The sequence below is a fragment of the Triticum urartu genome, chromosome 3A (assembly GCF_056163025.1).
Source record: "Triticum urartu cultivar PI428250 chromosome 3A, HENAU_Tu73, whole genome shotgun sequence".
Taxonomy (NCBI): domain Eukaryota; kingdom Viridiplantae; phylum Streptophyta; class Magnoliopsida; order Poales; family Poaceae; genus Triticum; species Triticum urartu.
In genome coordinates this window covers 628,022,556-628,041,911 of record NC_141875.1, presented here as the reverse complement: position 1 = coordinate 628,041,911, position 19,356 = coordinate 628,022,556, and the positions used below count along the sequence as shown (strand labels likewise).

General features: G+C 49.0%; 2 protein-coding genes across 2 annotated transcripts; one reads left to right on the top strand and one right to left on the bottom strand.

Annotated features, from left to right (window-relative positions):
• Window positions 1-4,219: 4,219 nt before the first annotated feature.
• On the bottom strand, window positions 4,220-8,609 carry LOC125545536 (Rhodanese/Cell cycle control phosphatase superfamily protein). The gene is made up of 6 exons (XM_048709525.2): window positions 7,861-8,609; window positions 6,580-6,682; window positions 6,261-6,512; window positions 5,682-5,855; window positions 5,052-5,246; window positions 4,220-4,584 (listed from the first exon to the last, which is right to left on the bottom strand). Exons 1-6 carry the CDS (start codon window positions 8,508-8,510, stop codon window positions 4,531-4,533), a joined length of 1,428 nt encoding a protein of 475 aa, XP_048565482.2. The 5' UTR covers window positions 8,511-8,609; the 3' UTR covers window positions 4,220-4,530.
• Window positions 8,610-17,262: 8,653 nt separating this feature from the next.
• LOC125547074 (thiamine thiazole synthase, chloroplastic-like) lies at window positions 17,263-18,591 on the top strand. The gene is made up of 2 exons (XM_087513663.1): window positions 17,263-18,194; window positions 18,291-18,591. The coding sequence occupies exons 1-2, from the start codon at window positions 17,679-17,681 to the stop codon at window positions 18,396-18,398; spliced, it is 624 nt and encodes a 207-aa protein (XP_087369789.1). The 5' UTR covers window positions 17,263-17,678; the 3' UTR covers window positions 18,399-18,591.
• The last annotated feature ends 765 nt before the right edge of the window (window positions 18,592-19,356 follow it).

The following is a 19,356-nucleotide window of genomic DNA, read 5'->3' as shown; positions in this document are numbered from 1 at the left end:
CTACTAACACGAGCAAACTTGTCAACAAAAACAAGTACACCGAGGTGTCTGAGGACAATCTTCTACCCACGCAGTTGCCTCTCCACTGCAAAGCCATCCAGTTGTTGTTCACCATACACGAAAATTAGTAAGCAGTCATAAAAAGAAACCGTTGAAGTTGATGCTAAAAGATCCACATATTTAAGATTCTAACCTCCACATGAGCTCACATGCCTACAATGTATGTCGCACCAACATGGATGAGGTTGGATGACCAAACTGCAAAGGGAAACCGCTGTTGCCGCAACGCAGACAAATCATGCAATCCCTAACCCCACAAGCCAGAATGGGCAGGAGGAATCTACGCCACCGCCGCAGCTGAAACCTTTGAGATGGAGAAGCTCAAGGAAAAATTATCCGCCAGATCCACCAACAAAGCGCCACCGCACAACCCTACTAAAAGCCCCAACGCGGGGTTAACTAGAGCCCCATCCAGTAGTCCGGGCCTCTCCGCACAATACAATGACCGGCTATAGTTTTTAGGAACAAGGCAATACTATGCTCCTGGACTACCTCCCAAGCTCTGCGCCGACGCTGAAGCAAACGTCGTCGCAACGGCGAAGCCCGAGGACACATGTCCATCACCAGGATGCCGCCGCCGTCATGCCATCCTTGGTTTAGCAGACTAGTTCTCAAATCCATCCCCAACCGTAGGACCGATGGCCTCGTCAGAGAAGGATCCGAAAAATCTTTATTCAGTGTCGTCATCGTCGTCGCCGAAGCCAAGACGATGAACAGCCTAAAAACCTAGACCGCGAGGGAGTAAAAATGATCCACACGTGTGGATCCGGCGACCCCCCCCCCCCCCTCACCACCGACGACCGAGGTCGCCGGCGGAGGGGAGCCCCCGGAGGACGACGCTGAAAGATTGGCCTCTCTTGGTGGCGGCTAGCGTTCCAGCCACCAGGATGAGAGGATTGCTTGAGTTTAAGTTATCCATCGACGTTGTTGCTACCGAAAGATCCATAGACTCGAGATTCTAACCTCCACACGAGCTCACATGCCTACCGTTGACACCGTATGTCGTGCCAACAAGATGGAGAGGAGGCTGAATGACCAAACTGCAAAGGGAAGCTGCCGCTACCGCCACGCAGACAAAGTCCATGCAATCCCTAATCCCATAAGCCAGAAAGTGCAGCAGGAATATACGCCAACGAGCCACCGATGCCGCCACAGCCGAAATCTTTGAGATGGAGAAGCTCAAGGAAAAATTACCTGCCAGATCCACCAATGAAGCATCGCCGCACATCCCTCCTAAAATTCCCAAAGTGGGGTTAACTAGAGCTCCATCCGGTAGTCCGGGCCTCCCCTCACTCCAACACCAGCGCAACCAGCAGAGGGGGAGGGGGCGGCGACCTACAAGCGGTGGAGGGGTCTCTAGGGTTTGGAGATGAGAGAGAGGTAGGTACCTAAGAGTATCTCCAATAGTCGTGCTATATAAGCGTCGCGCCGCAAAATTGTGTTTTTTAGCGCACACGCAATCGCTATCTGAGCTCCAGCGGACGCGCAATAAGCGCGTGCGTGATAAAGAGTTCAACATGTTGCCCGAATCGCCCGCGCGCCGTACTCTCTCCGCCGCGCCGCCGTCGGCACCCCCCTCACCCCTTCCTACACCCGCGATCCCTCCGCCACCGCCGCCGTTGCAAAACCTAGCACGGGGAGCTTTGGCTTCGCCTCCGCCGGTGCTCCTCCAAGCACCGGTATCGCGTGCAGCCTTCGAAGCTACCATGGGAGGCATGAGTTTTGCGTCTCTCATGGGAGGCATGTGAGCACCTCCGGGTGGCATGGGTGGGATGTCTTTCGTTGTGCCTCACACACCTTCGCATGATGCCGTTGAAGATCTTGCCAACACCTTCCAAGCTTCACATGATGATGCGGTGTGCGACAATGAAGAGGAGGAAGAATCGTCTTCGGATGAGGATGATGAATCGGAGGAAGAGGAGGATGAAGACGAGGATGAGGCTTGATTGTTGATGGGTCATTTGTTGTTGTGAACTTTTGTGTCAAGAACTTGGTTCGGATTTTGAATTTGGTTGGACGATGTTGTGGGCATGAACATTTATGTCATGAACTTGTTTGGGTGATTTAAGTTATGACATGTCTTTGTTTTGATGTTTGAAATATCATCTCGTTTCCAAAATGCAACATATGGCAAGCGCCGGCTGCTCGCGCACGCTGCTTTTTAGCACGCCTGCTGGAGCTACTCGTGCGCGCTAAACTTTTGAGCAGCCGCTAGAGCAAGTGCTCCGCACCGTGCAAAAACAGGCGATCGGCGCGCTGCGAACGTTTTTGCGTTGGGCAGTTGTTGGAGATGCTCTAATGCTGCACACAAACTTCAAATTAACCTCATAGTTCAACAGTTCACCACAACCTAACTGATCTACTCAAATACTCACAGAAGTGAATATGACAAAGTTCACAGAATTAGCATTGGACGCTCACGTCATGAGTTATTCTTCCCAAACTCCGAATTGCCTGTTGTTCTTTACCGAAAATGGCTTTCGCCTCGCCTTATAAATAAAGCAATGATCAACCAGAGCCCAAGAACAAACGCACCCCACCACAACACACACACATCCAAGACGGGATACATAAGCGCCGAGCGCAGCAACACCACCCCTAGCACTACAGAGCAATCGGGGTCCTCCACCGGGAACACGCCACCACGAAGAGATAAAGGCGCATATGACGAACTGTGCACTCCAAGGCGGCGCCTTCAAGAAGGTTACGACACCAACGCGCCGCCACCGCCCGACCTGACGATCAGAGTTTCCTCTGGAGCAACACACTGGCCGATGAGAGCCGCGACGACGCCTTCAAGAAGGGAACCACCTACGCCGCCGCCGGTCCGTGCGAGGATAGAGCAGGTTTTCACCCCGGCCAACCTTCATCGCCACCGAACGCCACACCCACGGCAACCACCCACCCACATGGCCATGGCCACCGGACAACACCGATACACGGGCTCTGCCCAAGAGCACCGCGGAGCCACCACCAGGGCCTCCGCCCCGGCCTTCCAGACCTGGATACCACCTCACCTGAGGTCTGCCGCTACCCCAACCGAAGAAACGAGCGGAAAGGACCCACCTTTCGCACCCCTGGGTGGCCCCCAGCAACGAGATCCAGAAGGCCGGCCAAAACTAACCTCCATCGACCCGTCCAATGACACCGGGCGCAAGACTAGGTCGGTCCTGCTGCCGGGCGCGAGACGGAGTCGGTCCTGCTGCCGGGCGCGAGACGGGGTCGGTCCTGCTGCCGGGCGCGAGACAGGGTCGGTCCTGCTGCCGGACGCGAGACGAGCAGTCCTGCTGCCGGGTGATGGATCGCAGCTGGGGGAGGACCTGCCCTTGGATGAAGGCAACGCCAGACGATAAGGGAGAGGTATAGCAGGTTGAAACGAATTGCCTACAAACACGCCGACGCTGAGAAACCAGCCGCCGCCGCAGCCGGCCCGCCAAACTGACGTGATGCCACCGCGGCACCGTGAAACGCCGCCGCAGCCACGCCGGGCCGATGCCCCAACCCGCGCCGCCCGCCGGAAACAAAGCGTCAGATCCGGCTGGCACGCTCCACCACCACTGCCACCAAGTCGCCGGCGTCGAGCGCCCACCAAAGGCATGGGCGGATCCCGGCCAGCCCCGCGGCGGCCGGCAGCCCACCCCGCCTCGCGAGCACCGCAGCCGAGCGAGAGGAGCCACGCCGCCCATGGCCCGCGCCGTCAAAGATGACGCCCGTGAGATCTGGCCGAAGACCAGCCGCGCCGCCGCCACCTTTGCGCGCACCACCTGTCCCAGCGCCGCCTGATGCACCGCGTCGCCCACCACGGCGGGAGCGCGCCGCTGCGCCCGTCGCCCGCACCGCGCCTAAGCCGGAGGGAGCCGCCCTGCGCCGGCCCCGTCCTGCGAGAGATCGAGGTCGCCCCGCCGCCGCCGGCTGCAGGCGGGCTTTGCCAGCCGAGCCTAGGGCGACGGCGAGGGAGGAGGGGGAGGAAGGCTGGGGGACCCGGCGGCGGTGGGCTAGGGTTTCCTCCCAGCCGCCGCGCGGGGGCGACACGGGAGGAGGAGGAGGGGGAGAGTTGGAAAGTTCTGATTTCAGTTTCTCCCTGTTGTTCTTTTCCTGTTGCAAACGCGCAGGTCCAAAATAGTTTTGATTTTCAGCACAGAAGGCACAGGTAGCAGGCTGAGATCCATGCGGCACTACCCAAATCCTCAAGCTCAGGAGTCACCATGCCAGTACAATGTTAATATGAAATGTTGCAGTTTCGTAGTGCAACTGTCACTTCAATGTACAACAAGAACAGCAATCTGGGAAGAAGTTCGAAATTTACATCCAATAGTTCATGGTAGCAGCAACGGTCTTCCGCATCGCGACCCCAATCAATCGCCTCTATATCCATGGATTTAAGTATAATAACAAAATGGTTATTCGGCAAAAGGCTTACTCTGACTTCGTTAAGTCTTCGGCGTCCTATTGCCCTATACATTGCTTCTTCTACCTCCCTGGCTTGGATGGCGTCGGAGATGATGGCGGCTTCATGTCAGGGTACTGCATGATAAATCAATGTGTGCAAATGGATTAGTACATTCCACAAATAAATAATTATGGATTAGTACATGATCATATAGAACTGAAACAGAAGCCTATATGCATTGGATATTGAACAATTTAGGTAGGAAAACGTTTGAGCTTGAGCAATGACCGTCCGTAACTCTTTATTCTCCTGCTAGTACAAGAACATAGCGCCTGCCATAGTTTTCAAGAACCAAGGCCTTCTTTACAAGGCAATATTATATCCAGAAACAGAACTGTAGTGTATCAGCAGTAAATATAAAGAGAATCCTGTGATGGAATTAACTGTAAGTATGACGCCATGCAGCGGCCAGTCAGCATGTTGTTACTACTATTTTGTGAACAATATTTTAACTACTGTTAACTAGATCGAATTTTGATGAAAATCGAATATAGATCCTTCTGAATTACTGTATGAAGGTAGGAAGGCAATATGGTCATACATTTGCATATGGTGATAATGGTCTCCTTGGATGCTTCGTGGCTAAAGTACTTCCATTCAGTTCTTCACGACCATTCTTGGTTGCATGGCTTGTATCGTCTAAAGAGCTGCCAGGAGACATTAGTAGTTCATTATTCTCATCTGGCCTGCCTGGCTTGGATGGCGTTGGAGATGAGGGCGGTTTCAAGTCAGGGTACTGCATAATACATTCAGTATGTGTAAATAGATTACTACAGTACATGATCATAAAGAACTGACACAGAAACCTAAAATGCATTGGACATTGAACAACTTAGGTATGAAAACATTTGATCAGGGCAGTCTGTAAACTGTTTATTCTCCTGCTAGTACAGAGCATAGCGCCTGCCATAGTTTTCGGGAATTAACTATCTAACTGAGACATGGATAAGGCTTTACAAGGCTATACTATGTCCAGGAACAGAACTCTTGTATATCAGCAGTAAATACAACGAGAATTCTGTAATGACAGCGTGCAGTCCAGTCGGTCTGCATGTTGTTACTATTTTCAAGACAAAAAGTCAACTGCTGTTAACTAGATAGAAGTTCGAGAGAATCAAATCTAGAGCCTGCTGAATTACTGTATGGAGGTAGCAAGGCAATGGGGTCATACATTTGCATATGGTGATAATGGTCTCCTTCCTGATTGCTTCGTGGCTAGACTATCCTTAGTTGCATCGCTTGTTTTGATTAAAGAGCTGCCAGTAGAAGTTGGTAGTTCCCCATTCCCCTCTGCCCTCCCTGGCTTGGATGGCGTCGGAGATGATGGCGGTTTCAAGTCAGGGTACTGCATAATACATTCAAGGTGTGTAAGTAGATTACGGCATGATCGTAAAGAACTCAAACAGAAACCTAAAATGCATTGAACATTGAACAACGTAGGCATGAAAACATTTGAGCAGGGCAGTTTTAACTGTTTATAAACCTGCTAGTACAGAGCATAGCGCCTGCCATTGTTTTCGGGAATTAACTGTCTAACCGAGACACGCGTAAGGCTTTACAAGGCTATACTATGTCCAGAAACAGAACTCTAGTATATCAGCAGTAAATACAGGGAGAATTCAGTTAACTGGAAGTATGACAGCGTGCAGTGAGGCCAGCCTGTATGCTGTTAACTAGATAGAAGTTTGACGAAATCAAATCTAGAGCCTGCTGATTACTGTATGGAGGTAGGAAGGCAATGGGGTCATACCTTTGCATAAGGTGATAATGGTCTCCTTGGATGCTTCGCGGCTAAAGTATTTCCATTCAGTTCTTCATGACCATCCTTGGTTCCATTGCTTGTATTGACTAAAGTGCTGCTAGGAGAAGTTAATAGTTCTCCATTCCCCTCTGGCTGATCATCTGTTCCTTCAGTGCTCGCATCAGTGTGCGTTAAAGTTTTGCTCTTCTTTTCCCTTGGAAAAACATGAACAGATGGCGGAAGATAGTTTTCTTGAATTGCCTATGAAAATAGCAAAGATCAGTGCGGAAACAACGAGGCATGTACTTTTTGAACTGTCATAACTAACCTGCCAACCATCTGGGCCTCTCAGTCCCCCTTTGATTGCATATGCCTCTTTGAAACCATTGTTGAACAGGAGCTCAGCCACTTTCATTGAATTACCATCAAAGCTACCTTACACAACATAAACTTAAGTTGGTAACAGATTGCGCATGATAGAGTTCATAGAGTTATATAAGAATTGAAGCATAGTTGCTTTGGCATGATGAAAAGTATACAGCAACATCAGTACATTCAGCACCTATGCAAAACTGCCACTATCTGAATTCTGAATCTAAAGTAACAAGCTTCAGAGGGCAAAATTGACATGCCATCCATCTTTACCAGTCTCGAAGATGCACTAGAACATGACAATAAATTTTCTATTTATTTATCTACTTATTAAGTTAGACAATTAAATATAATAGGGACTAATTTTCCGATAAAGGATGATTTTATTATCTCAAAATGTAGCATCAAGTGGATACAAAGCATTATGAGTAACACCCGGCCTCTGCATAACTAAGATGCACACAGCCAAAACCAAAAGTCTGACAAACAAATCATGAAATACAAACCGACAAATCGGCAACAGTAGAGTCCTATAGACCGACACTACGCCTATGTCGAAGAAGGTGGTGGACCAATCCGTAGGTTATGATGCCATAATAGGGACTAATTGGATGGAAAAGAAGCTTATCCCTGTATTTCATTGTGGCAGAACGAGTAAAGTAATTGACTAATTGTTTCAGACTATTTTGAACTGTCAATGTGGCAGTTTTATCTGTGCTAGTCGCAAATAAACCAAAATTATTCAGATTATGCTCCACACTTACAAAAGACAATGTTCTTGAAACACGACTATGCTCTTCCTCGGTTCCTGAGCTAGAGTCGGCAGTAGTTCTCAGTTGTAACTAAGACGATACTAAATCAGTCTGTCTCAACTTTTTTTGAACACAGCGCAACAAAACTGATCTTAACTTGATATCGACTCGATCGATAGAAACAATCAGCCCGATCCAGACATTCTGGAAGGGTCTATTTTGATTCCACAATTTTCGTATGAAATACTGTAGTTGAATTTCGTTGTTTAACTACAACTGCATTGCACTACTAAATCAAAGTTGTGTACACGACTACTCTGCTGCATAAAAAGACATCTAGCACTAGAGAGCACATTAATCGACATTCCATCACGAATGATTCATGCCAATCCTATTCGATCAATACACACAACTACTAAAGCATTTCAGTAACGCAGGCACACCACCGACAGCAGGCGTCAATCGAGGTTCCATGGATCACTCACTTGTCAAGCACGCAGACGACGGTGTTGGCCGGGTCCGGGAACCTGGCGAGCACCTCCCCGAGGAACCCCTTCTCGTCCTCCTCGTCGAACTCCACCTGCACGGCGCTCTTCTCGACGAGCCTGAGGTTGGGCGGCGCCATGAACCGCACGCTGTTGCCCCGCCTGACGTCCAGCAGCTGCGCCTCCGGCGCGTCGCGGAGCTTGCGGAAGGCGTCGAGGGCGCCCACGGCCTTGTACTTCTTGAAGTAGTCCTGCGCCAGCGGGAGCACCACCAGCCATACGAACACCACCCCGGCCACGAAGAAGGGGTTCCGGTTGTTGAAGTCGTCCACGGCCAGCACGATGGACTCGAGGCTCACCTTGCTCCCGCCGCCGCCGTCGGCCTCGGCCGCGAGGGAGTGGAGCGGCCAGGACGCGGCGGCCGCGGGGAGGAGGAGCAGGAGCTCGCCCCGCCAGGGCGGCGCCGCCGCATTCCGCGCCAAGATTCGCGCGGCGGGGGAGGGAGTTACGGAGGAGGAGGTGGTCCTGGCCGCATTGGGCGGCGAGAGTTGGCTCCTGCGAGGGTTCCGCGGGGGTCTGAGGAGGGTTGGGAGGTGGGAGGTGGAGACTTGGAGGAGGGAGCAGTGGTGCTGGAGGCGGAGGAGCGCCATGCGGGCGAGAGCTTGAACTCCGTGCAAGGATAGAAGGAGGTGGAGCTCTCCACGCCCCGGGATTCTCTATCCGATCACTCCACCTTTTCCTCTTCCGAAAATGGATTATTACAAAATAGTAGTGCAAGGAAGCAAAAAAGAGGAGAGGAGATTGCCGAATTTGGCCCATACGCCTGTTCCATACGGGCTGAAGAGCGCGATAGAATTAAGCCCAGGTCTACTTTTTTTTTTTTTGACAGAGAGATCCTCGTCTTCAACTTTGGGCGCGGCGACTGGCATTCCTATTTGACGCTTCATGCGCCCGTTTTAGTTGTTTTTATAAACTCCCGTAAAAAAGTTGTTTTTATGAACGGGCGCACACCCTCCGAGCTAGGTCGGCCAATTAACTTTTTTTTTCTATTTTAAACCAAAAAAAGGTGTGTGCGAAGGTTTCAATCTCGCAATCTCTACGTACCTAACCACTAGGATTTGTCTCAAAAACAAAAAAAGCCTAGTAAGGACAGACTGAACGGGTGGGTCCACCTTGTCAGCTAACTCTCGGGCGACAGGAGGGCGATCGATAGGCGATCACGGGCTGCCGCTAGGGTTAGGGTTTGCTGATCGGAGGTGCTGCGGATACGATCGTGCGACGGGTGGCGACGGCGTCCTCGGCGTGCGGATCGAGTAGGGGTAGGATCTCATCTCGGGGAGGAGTCATGGCATGTCAGGATAAGCGTGGTGGAGAGGACACTTCGGGGAGGAACCACGGAGCAACACCGGCGAAAGGAGGAGCCACATCTACAGGCACCCCGGTCAGATCGCGGGGACAGGAGGATTCGCCGGTGGTTAGCAGAACCCCCGATGCCACTGCGTCGCTGTCTGCCCGGCTTGGAGGGATGGTGTTGACGGAGAAAGAGGCACAGGGGTTTGTCTTTGCAGATCCAGGGAAAGGGATTCCAGCTGCGAGGAGATGGATGCTGATTGGGAAAGTATGCTCACCGAGGCCACTGAACAGGACGGCGTTGGAGAGATCCATGCATAGGGCGTGGGGGCTACATCATGAAGCGCAGTTCCGGATCTGGGAGATAACTTGTTCTTGGTACACTTCAATGGGGAGGGTGATTGGAGGCATGCGAGGAACAATGGTCCATGGTAGTATGATTTCAATGTACTCATCCTTAAGGACTATGATGGCAAGACGAGACCGTCGGAGATGATTTTTGATTCGGTTGAAACATGGGTTAGAGTTAAAGATCTGCCCTTGGACAGGAGGTGCGAGGAGTTTGGACGCGCGCTAGGGAATTGGCTAGGTGAGGTTGTGAAAGTGGACGTGGATAAAGATGGTTTTGCGAAGGGTCAGTACCTCAGGGTAAGAGCAAAGATTTCTGTATATGAACCACTGGTTCGGGGTTTTAACCTAAAAGAATCGGTGGAGTATAAGGTGGGCACTTGGTTTGATTTCCACTATGAAAAAATACCTCATTTCTGCTTTGAGTGTGGAAGGCTGGTCCATGTCAATGGAGTATGTGTTCCTCCGGTGGATAAAGAGGCGTAGTGGGGCGAGTGGTTGAGGGCTTCCCGGGAAGGAATTCAAGTTTCATCATGGGAGGTCTCGGGGGTTCAGCAAGCAGTTACAACAGCGCTAACTCATCTCGCACTGGCGATGGTGAGCCGATCCGCTTCACTGCATCTATGAGAGATGTTCCGACTAAGCGTAACATGTACACTTCGTTCTCAAAGTCAGAGAAATCCCACACTGGTGGGGGAGGGGAGAGGAAACGAATGCGGTGAACAGTCCGAACAAGGAGAAGATGAGAGGTGAGTCCTCTCAAGCAAGAGACCCGAGGCATGATTTGGAGGAAAAGAGGGAGATGAACATTAGAAAAGATCTTCTTGACAAGCAGCAAGAGAAGCATAGGCAGAACGATCGGCAAGGGGAACCCAGTAGGTACGGGTCGGGTCGTGGCCCGGCTCCTGAACGCAATGAGCAGTACAGAAGGAGGGGGTAGTATGTGCGTAAACCAAGAAGGGGCGAGTATCAGACTAGCCACCTGGATGAATGGGACTATGAGAGAGAGAGAGAGATGTCAAGGAAAAGGAGGCCTAGGCAGATGTGGATCCCTAAGGGGGAGCAAGGACGGTTTGGGGAGAATGATGGTGCTGCTCGGGACAAGAGACAGAGAACAACAAATGTGTTTGATCGATTAGAGGAAAATGAGAAGAGAGTGGCGGACCCTGCCGGGGAGCAGGGCCGCCAAGAGCAATGAACATCTTAGCCTGGAACTGTCGAGGGTTGGGGTTGGACTCGACAGTTGGCGAACTGAGAGACCTGATACGGTCCTACAACCCAGCGGTGGTGTTCTTGTCGGAAACAAAGAAGAAATCGGCTCCGATGGAAAAATTGAAGTGGTCATTAGGGTTCCGACAAGGGGTGGCGGTAAGCTTTATGGGGAGAAGTGGTGGTCTAGCACTGTGGTGGCGAGATGACATGGAGGTCTCGGTAAGGCCTTGGTGCCAGTACTTTATCGACGCTGCTATAACTTTCGAGAGCAGGACCTTTAGATTCACTGGAATCTACGGGGAGCCTAAAACTGAGTTGAGGAAGAAAACGTGGGATGCTCTTCGGTTTCTGAAAGGCCAAGATAATTTGCCGTGGTTATGTGCTGGGGATTTTAATGAAGCCCTTGAGAGAGCAGAGCAATTAGGAGGGAACGACCGTGATCTCGATCAGATGGAGGCGTTTAGGGAATGCCTTGACATGTGCGCACTGGCGGACATGGGTTTCAATGGTTACCCCTTCACCTTCGATAACAAACGAGACCCTCCGGAGAATGTTCAAGTAAGGCTAGACCGCGCGACGTGTAACCGTAAGTTTTTGCACCTTTTCTCAGGGTCCAGTGTGGAACACGTTTTAACCGAAGAATCAGACCATATGGCACTGGCCATCAGAGTTAGAGAGGAAGGGGCGGAACAACCAGTAGTGGTTTCCAGATTCAAGTTCGAACAGATGTGGACTCGCCATGGGGACTATGATGATATGGTGACTAATTCTTGGGAGGCGAAGGGTCATGGCCAGTATGGCATGCAGGCGTTGATGGGCAAGCTGCGTGGTGTCACTGGACACATGCGTGAGTGGGGCCGGAAGGTGTTTGGTTCAGTAAGGAGACAAATTAAACAACTCAAGGGCGACCTGCAGCGCGCTAAAGATGAGATGATGTCAAATGAGCGTATGCAAAAGATTAGAGACATAGAAGGGAAATTACGGGAAGTATACCTCAGGGAGGAAATAATGAAGAGACAAAGATCCAGGGTGGATTGGCTGAAGACAGGTGATCAGAATACGCAATATTTTCAAAACCGTGCTTCGCATAGGAGGAGAAAGAACACGGTCAAATCTTTACGGCGGACAGACGGATCCAAGTGCGTCAACGATGATGGGATGAGGGTAATGGCCAGAGATTTTTACTCACTGTTGTTTGCCTCGCAGGGAACATCGAACATGCAGCAAATACTGGAGAATATCCTGGCGGCTGTATCTGATGCTATGAATGATAAACTAGATGATGCGATCAACGATGATGAGATAGAAAAAGCCCTTTTCCAGATGGGCGCGACGAAGGCTCCCGGCTCGGATGGGATGCCGACCCTTTTCTATCAAAGGCACTGGCCTTTGGTGAAAGAGGAGGTGTGCAAAGCCATTAAAGACTTCCTTGGAGGAGGACAGATTCCAGAGGGTTTTAACGATACTATTCTAGTCCTGATCCCAAAGGTGGAGTCACCAGAGCTGCTGTCTCAATTCAGACCAATTAGCTTGTGCAACGTCCTATATAAGATCGCAGCTAAGGTTCTAGCAAACCGCCTCAAAGTGGTGTTGCCTATTCTCATCTCGGAGGAGCAAAGTGCTTTTGTTTCGGGAAGGCTCATCACTGATAATGTTCTCATGGCCTACGAATGTGTTCATGCCATCCGAAAGAGGAAGAGGAAGAAAGCCTCGTGTGTGGTAAAACTGGATATGATGAAGGCATATGACCGGGTGGAATGGTCCTTTCTGCAACAGATGATGATTAAGCTAGGTTTTTCTCAGGCATGGACATCCATGGTTATGAGATGTGTGACCTCGGCTCGGTTTGCGGTGAAGCTTAATGGTAACTTATCGGAGGGTTTCTTACCGAGCCGAGGTTTGCGCCAAGGGGACCCTATATCTCCCTATCTATTCTTATTTTGTGTGGAGGGTTTCTCGGCACTTCTTAAAAAAGCTCAAAGGGAGAAAGAATTGCAGGGGGTGTCCTTTGGGCGCACTGGCCCCACAGTTACACACTTGCTTTTTGCGGACGATAGTATAGTGTTCCTTGAGGAGTCAAAGGAGAATATGGCAAAGCTCAGGTCAATAATGCATGCATACGAGGAGGCTTCAGGGCAAAAAGTGAACTTAGACAAATCCTCAATCTTCTTTGGGAAGGGATGCAGCAATGATGATAAGGAAATTCTGAAACAGGAAGTGGGAATTCACTCCGAGGCGCTAAACGAGAAGTACCTTGGGCTCCCTACGGTGGTAGGCAGGTCGAAGGATGGGTGTTTCAAGCATGTGAGTGAATCAGCTAGAGGAAAGGTTTTGGGGTGGAAAGGACAAGGTTTATCAAAGGCAGCAAGAGAGGTACTTGTCAAGTCTGTGTTACAAGCAACACCGACCTATTCGATGAGTTGCTTCAAGCTCTCCAAGAAAATGTGCGGGAAACTGAAATCTATCTCTTCTAATTCTGGTGGGGAGCCGCCAACGGTGAACGAAAAGTCCATTGGGTCGCTTGGGACAAGATGTGCACTAGGAAGCAAGCAGGAGGAATGGGTTTTCGGGACTTTGAGATGTTCAACCAAGCTCTCCTGGCTAAGCAAGTTTGGAGATTGCTGTTATGTCCTACATCTCTGGCTGCAAAGGTGCTGAAAGCTAGATATTATTACGATATGGATATTATGGTTGATCCTTGCCCACATGGGAGCTCCTACACATGGAGAAGCTTGATGCATGGCCTGGATCTCCTTGCTCAAGGACTAGTTTGAAGGGTGGGGGAGGGAACGAAAATAAATACCCTACATGATAATTGGATCCCTCGCTAGGGAAGCATGACTCCCCTCGGTGCCATTTACGTACCAAACACGACCAAAGTGGCCGACCTACTATCAGAGGATGGACGGACATGGGACGAGGAAAAGCTGCAAATGGTGTTCACCCCATCGGACGCCCAAGACATCAGGCAGAGTGTAGTGGGCGGGCCAGGTAAGGAAGATTTCAGGGCATGGAACTTCACCAAAAATGGAATTTTCACAGTGAGATCAGTGTACCATCTGGGCATCGTGATAAAAACAGCGGGGAAGGCACTGGCCTCCTCGTCTACTTCAGTTGTAGATCACAAGAGCTGGCTCGAGCTGTGGGCTGCGGATGTCCCAAATAAGGTGAAAATACATGGATGGCGGATGCTGAAAAATGGTCTGGCTGTTGGTTCTGAGCTGCGGCTACGACATGTAAAACCTGGTGTTTCCTGTATCGCATGTGGCCGAGAAGAAACAATCATCCATCGTATGTGGCGATGCCCACACTCGCTGTTGTTCTGGAAATCACTGTCAAAAGTGGTTGAGACGCCGCTGCCAATGTTGCCGAAGTGCGTGGAGGGAGTACAGAACATGTGATCATCGATCCTAGATTGGCTCGGGTCAGCATCGGCGGAAGAGAAGAGACAGGTGATGAGAGCGTGGTACGAGTTGTGGCTTGCGAGAAACAATGCAAGGGACAATGCCAAGATTGAAGACCCGATGCTCATTGCAGAGAGAGTCCTACACCTGGATGCGGAGTGGCAATCAATCAAAGAGCCCCCAAGGAGAACACAAACTCAGCGTATGTAGCTTGGAAAGTGGGAGAAACCTGACGATGGCCGGGTGAAGGTGAACACAGACGGGGCGATTGCGAAGCAGGATGGATCGGGAGGAGGTGGAGCGGTCCTCAGGGACCATCATGGCGAGTTCGTGGCAGGAACGTGCCATTTTTTCCCAGTAGCAGCAGATCCAGAACTTGCAGAACTTTTGGCGTGTCGGCAAGGGGTTCGACTGGCTCAAGAACATGAAGCTCAGAAGGTAGTGGTCGAGATGAACTCACTGTCTGCGGTAGGGAAGATTAATAACTTGCAGAAAGACCTATCGGCAAGCGGGCAGATTGTCCAAGATATAAAGGAACTGCTAACTCCATTTCAAGAATGCAAAGTCAGATGGGTCCGGCGGTCCGCAAACAAAGTCGCGCATAGACTTGCTAGGGAAGGTTGCTGTAGATCATTATGTTATGTATGGCGCCATGTGGCGCCGAATTTTGTAAGCTCGGACTTAGCCTCTGATGGAGGTTTAGAGCACTAAATAAATTAGCAACGTTCCCCTAAAAAAACCCTAACCACTAGGATATCGAATCACTTATGCATAGAAACTTCCTTTTTTTCATTTATACTTTCCCTAGTTCATGGAAGCTCCGGTTTTGCAAAGCTTCCAGCCGTTTTCTTTTTTCTTTTTCGTTACAGTTTTTTACTGGACCAGTTTTATATGGTTTTGTCATCCCTTTTTTGTTTCTTTTCTTTAATTTTTTTCAATTTCCTTTTTCCTTTACAATTGGTTTTTTAAATGTGCGAACTATTTTGATTTTTTTCAAAATTAAGGAACTTATTACAAACTAGATGAACTATCTAAAAATTAAATGAACTTTTTCCAAACTTGGCAAACATTTTTTAAATTTGATGAACTTTTTTCCAAGATCGGTGTTTTTTTTCATATTAGATGAACCTCTTTTCAAGATCAATGTAATTATTTTCAAATTTGATGACTTTTTTCAAATGGATTAACTTTTTTAGAAAATAAATATTTTGTTTTTCAACTTTTGTCAGATTTTTCAAATTAGATGAACATTTTTTCCAAAATTTGCAAATTTTCTCGTAGTCATGGACTTTTCTGAAGTATTTGAAATCTTTTATGAAATCCATGAACATTTTTGAATCACAATTATTTTTTCTTTTTTTGTGATATTTTATTCTTTATTCTTTTTTGATTCTTTTTTCAAAGTCAATGGTTGACCGGTCAACTACGACCAGTCCAAATCGATAGATCGACCCAAATTGATCAAGCAATAAGAAACCTGCGAGATGCGATCGAGTGATCTTCTACATGTGCCGATCAAAGGTCGTCGCGTGCGTGAGTGCCGGTAGCGGCAACCATCGCTTACAACAGTGATTAGGAGCTCCCGCGGCGACTATACCTCGCTTCACGTGAGGGAGAAGGATCTCTCGCGTGAAGCATGTACAGTAACGGGCCGGCCTTCTCGCGGATATCTCATGCGATTTCCTGGTTGCTTCCTAGCATTGTTGCCAGTGTGTTAACATCAAGTCCGTGATAAATAAGCAGGGCGTGACCTAGTAGGAGGAAAAGAGCCTGTTTTTACACTGTATTTTTTCTTTTTTCAGCCGTTTCTTCGTTTCTTTCTCTCTATTTACTGTTTCTTTCCTTTTCCTCATTTTACTCCGGGCCAAACTCGCCGATCTGTATTTATTGCCCACCCGTCATAAACTCACTTAACATGATCCAATCCGCCGATCAGTGGTTTTTGCAAACCATTACACAAGATGTGGTGTTTTCTGCAGAGAAAATGTATCCTAGTGTTTTTCGTAAACCTAGTCTTTAAAGTGGTGTTTTTTTTTGCAATTTACTTCATAATTCCACTACTTATATTTCTCTCAACATGCACATATCCCACCTCACCACACATGCACCTCATCAAATCCACTATTTATATTTCCCTCAAAGTGTTAATGAGAAATCCTAGTTATATTATGTGAAATAACTCAACAATATAATAATCAAATAAAATAAATCATATGTATATTCTGATTTCCTCATATTATAATATCAGACAATGAGATTTTTATCAAAATATAATGCAATCAATTCCCGCAGCAACGCGTGGGGTATCGTCTAGTATTCTAAAAAAAGGCAGTGTAAAGTGGTGTGTTATTTTGGCAAAGCAAAAAATGTATGGGTGTGTTTAGAGCACATCTAGATGTGCCCTAGTTATTGCACATCTAAGTGAGTGAATCAAGCATAAAGAGGAAAAGAAAAAAAGAAAAAGAAAATATCCACGCGAATCTCGATGTAAGATCACTGACATAGAATTTAGATGTGCAATACTTATGGCACATCTAGATGTGCTTTAGTAAAACTGAAAATGTATTGGCAAAGGAAAACAATGTTTGGCAAAGGAAAACAATGTTTGGCAAAGGAATAGAAGGCAGCACACCTCGTGGCAGTGTTGTGTTATTTTGGCAAAGGAAAAATGCTTTTCTTATGAAGCAAACGTGGAGGAGAGCTATGTTATTTTGTCGAAATCCTCAAAAAAAGTATAGAAAACGGCTATTTGGCTAAGTGGCAATCATCAGTGTGTTATTTTGGTGAAGGAAAAGAAATGTGTGCTTGTGAAGCAAAGGTAGAGGAAAGTTGTGTTATTTTGTCAAAATCCTAGAACAAAATAGAAAAAAGAGATTATAGTGTCAATCCAGTGTGCGTTATTTTGGCAAAGGTAGGAAGAAATATATGCTTACGCAACAAAGGCAGAGAAACGGCAGCGAAAATCCCTCAATATCTGACGGCACGCACACACAATGACACAATCCATACATATATGTGCCCTCCTCGTCTTCTTTAAATCGTGCCACTGCGCGTTGTCTAGTCTCATCACATTCACAATCTCCTAGCACAACCCAGGTTACCCAGCACAACATGGCAGCCATGACAATCACCACCTCGAGCTTCCTCAAGACCCCATTCCCCGGCGTTTGCACTCCGGCAGCCACTCGCACCCCCTCCCGTGCCGCCACCCGGCGCACCGGGGCCGTCTGCAACTCCATCTCCTCCTCCACCCCTCCCTATGATCTCAGTTCCTTCAAGTTCAGCCCCATGAAAGAATCCGTCGCCTCCCGCGAGATGATCCGTCGGCACATGACCGACATGATCGCCGACGTCAACACCGATGTCATCATCATCGGAACTGGCAGCGCGGGGCTGTCCTGAGCCTACGAGCTCTCCAAGGACCCGTCCGTCAGCATCGCCATCATCGAGCGGTCCGTCTCCCCCGGCGGCAGCGGCTGGCTCGGCAGCCAGCTCTTCTCCGCCATGGTTGTGCGCAAGCCGGCGCACCTCTTCCTCGACGAGCTCAACATCGAGTACGACGAGCAGGAGGACTACGTGGTCATCAAGCATGCCGCGCTCTTCACCTCCACCGTGCTGAGCCGCCTCCTCGCACGGCCCAACGTGAAGCTCTTCAACGGCGTTATCGTGGAAGACCTGCTCGTCAAAGAGCACCGCGTCGCCGGCGTGGTCACCAACTGGGCGCTCGGGTCGACGAACCAGGTCCAGGACACACACTCACAGGCACAATCCCACATGGACGCCAACGTCATGGAAGCCAAGATCGTCGTAAGCTCATGTGGCCACGAGGGGCTGTTCAGTGCCAACGGGAAGGGAGTCAAACGGCTCGAGGACATGGGAATGATCAAGACGGTGCCCGGAATGGAGGCGCTTGACACCAACATGTCCGAGGATGCGATTGTCCGCTTAACCCGCGAGGTCGTCCCCGGCATGATCGTCGCCAGTGTTGAGGTCGCCGAGATCGACGGGCCCCAGAGGATGGTGAGAAATATACTGCGTTTTTTCACAGGAGTTCTTGGAATCATTCTCATTTCTCTCACCGCCGTTTTGGTGTGTCTTGTCTTGTGGTGGTTGCAGTGCCCAACGTTCGGCGCCACGATTATCTCCGGCCAGAAGGCAGCGCACCTGGCACTCAGGGCGCTCGGCCGTCCGAACGGCATCGACCCGGAGACGGCCCGAGCGTGAGGACCAGCGGCGACACCGTGGACGCCTGGACGACGGAGGTGACACCAAAGCGTCCGCTGGTGTTTGATGAAACAGAGGAGACGTTGGACAAAGACTTTATATATGTCATCTGTCTACTTGTGTTTAATCCTCTGTTCATCTCTACTAGTAGCAGCAGGCGTCGTGTTTATAGCACTGCCGCGGTTTGCCCTTCCGCGTGATGGCAACTCCATGGATCCTTCTGGAACAAGATGACAGAATAAAATGGTTGGGCTTCCTATACATGTGTGCGCGCGCGTTGAATTTCCAGTTCTTTATTGGGGTATGCGCACGCTATTTAGGACATGTACAATGGTTGATAAAATAGTTTTATCTTAAATTTTACATGTAATTTAAAAATTCAAAAAACATATATACAACGGGTCATCTTTTAACCTTATCTTTATAAACTAGTTATTCCTAAAAACGTGGTGAGATATATTGTGCTAAGAGATCATCTCTTGTCTTCTCTTAGAAGACACCACTTTTCTTATGATTTCTCTCTCCTCCGCCTCATCATTTATCATATGTGGCATTCCTAAGATAGAATCATTGTACATGCCCTTACTCCATGGATAAAGCCTCTAACAAGCGGTAGTTGTTTTTCCCGAGAAATTTTCAGTCTATTCATCTTCCCGACAAGCGGCAGTTTTTTTTTGAGGAATGCCATCATGGCTCACTTTATTGCTTTCAAATAGTTGTTACATCATCCACAAGCAAAGAAATGATAAAACTAGGATGTTCATCAACTCAAACATTGTGATTGTATTAGCCTCCCTTCAGCTAGGCTATGAGCAACAAAATTGGCATCCCTATTATAGAATGAATACTCAACTCTACTAAAAGTAGTAGCCTGTATACAAATATCCTCATAGAAGCAATCAGACTGAATCGGCAGTTGATCTTGCGCAACGCCCTCCCTCCGTTCCGGTACACAAGA